At 69.3% G+C, this 1,047-nt stretch overlaps 1 protein-coding gene across 3 annotated transcripts in view; it reads left to right on the top strand.

Annotated features, from left to right (window-relative positions):
- PPP4R4 (protein phosphatase 4, regulatory subunit 4) overlaps positions 1 to 1,047 on the top strand; it is an 85,348-nt gene that overhangs the window by 2,385 nt on the left and 81,916 nt on the right. For 2 of the 3 annotated variants that reach the window (XM_004681593.2, XM_012724691.1), the window contains exon 1: positions 7 to 137. The exons of the other annotated variant lie outside the window; for it this stretch is intronic. In XM_004681593.2, coding sequence (XP_004681650.1) covers positions 18 to 137 — 120 coding nt within the window. In that variant the 5' untranslated portion in view covers positions 7 to 17. Of the gene's footprint in view, positions 1 to 6; positions 138 to 1,047 lie in introns of those variants that run through there. 3 annotated transcript variants of the gene reach the window in all.

The following is a 1,047-nucleotide window of genomic DNA, read 5'->3' as shown; positions in this document are numbered from 1 at the left end:
AGGGGCCCCGGCGGTCCATGCATCCGCCGCCGCCCGCCGCCGCCGCGATGGATTTCAGTCAGAACAGCCTGTTCGGCTACATGGATGACCTGCAGGAGCTCACCATCATCGAGAGGCCGGTCCGCCGGAGCCTCAAGGTGCGCCCGGGAGGAGGAACTGCCCGCAGGGCGCCCGGCCGGCTAGCCGGGCGCCGGCCCCATCCCTCCCCTCCCCGAGGCGGCCCGGGACCGGCTCGGAACCGGGCTGGACCCTCAGTCCTCTTCCGTCCTCCTGGTCGCCGTGTCACCCGAAACCGGCCCCTCCCGGGGCCCCTCCTCGACGCGGCCCCAGCGCTCTAAGCCTGGACAGGAGGGACGCGACCCTGTCCCTGTCCCGTGACCCGGGGCCACCGCCGCCGCCCCTCGGTCGCCCGCGGCTCCTGGTCTCGGATCCAGCCGCCCCCGGCCCCTTCCCGCACCAGCCCCTGGGGACGGCGGCCGAACCCGGTCTTTCGGGCCAGCGCGGCGTCTCCCCGTCCCCGACGGCCGCGGCTCCTCTTCCTCCCTACCCTGCTGGCGCTTGCCCCTCACCGCCGCAGCCAGGGTAGCTCAAGCCCTCTCCCGGTGCTTGCTCGCCGTGGCCCCATTCGCCTTCCCCAGTCTACAGCCCCGACGCCCCCCACCTGTCCCTGAGACTCCCCTTATCCCACCCCACCCCCATCCCCCCACTCCCCTGCCCTATCAGAGTAAGCCAGGAGTAAGCCTGGGTTCTGCTGCTCCTCAGTGCAGCTGGGCCTCCCCTCACCACTCAACCAACACCAATACTGGAGTCTCCTGTTACGGCTCTTGAAAACCCTAAGGCCCCCTTGCCCCAATCCTGAGTTATCACACACCTTTCCTCGCAGGCCCTCCACTCCAGGACCCTGCTCCCCAAAACCCTTGAGGAAGTCAGCTTTCAGCTTGTTCCCCGCACCCCTTCTGCGTCCCCCACCCCGCAGAGTCATCTTCCTCCCAGCCTCCCTGAGGTGCCACCCTGACTGCTGGCAAATCTAGGTTACAGGACACCCCC

This window comes from Condylura cristata, unplaced genomic scaffold (genome assembly GCF_000260355.1).
Source record: "Condylura cristata isolate star-nosed mole 26May11 unplaced genomic scaffold, ConCri1.0 scaffold00013, whole genome shotgun sequence".
Classification (NCBI taxonomy): domain Eukaryota; kingdom Metazoa; phylum Chordata; class Mammalia; order Eulipotyphla; family Talpidae; genus Condylura; species Condylura cristata.
Note: the sequence above shows the minus strand (reverse complement) of the source record. Positions and strands in the feature narration are given on the sequence as shown.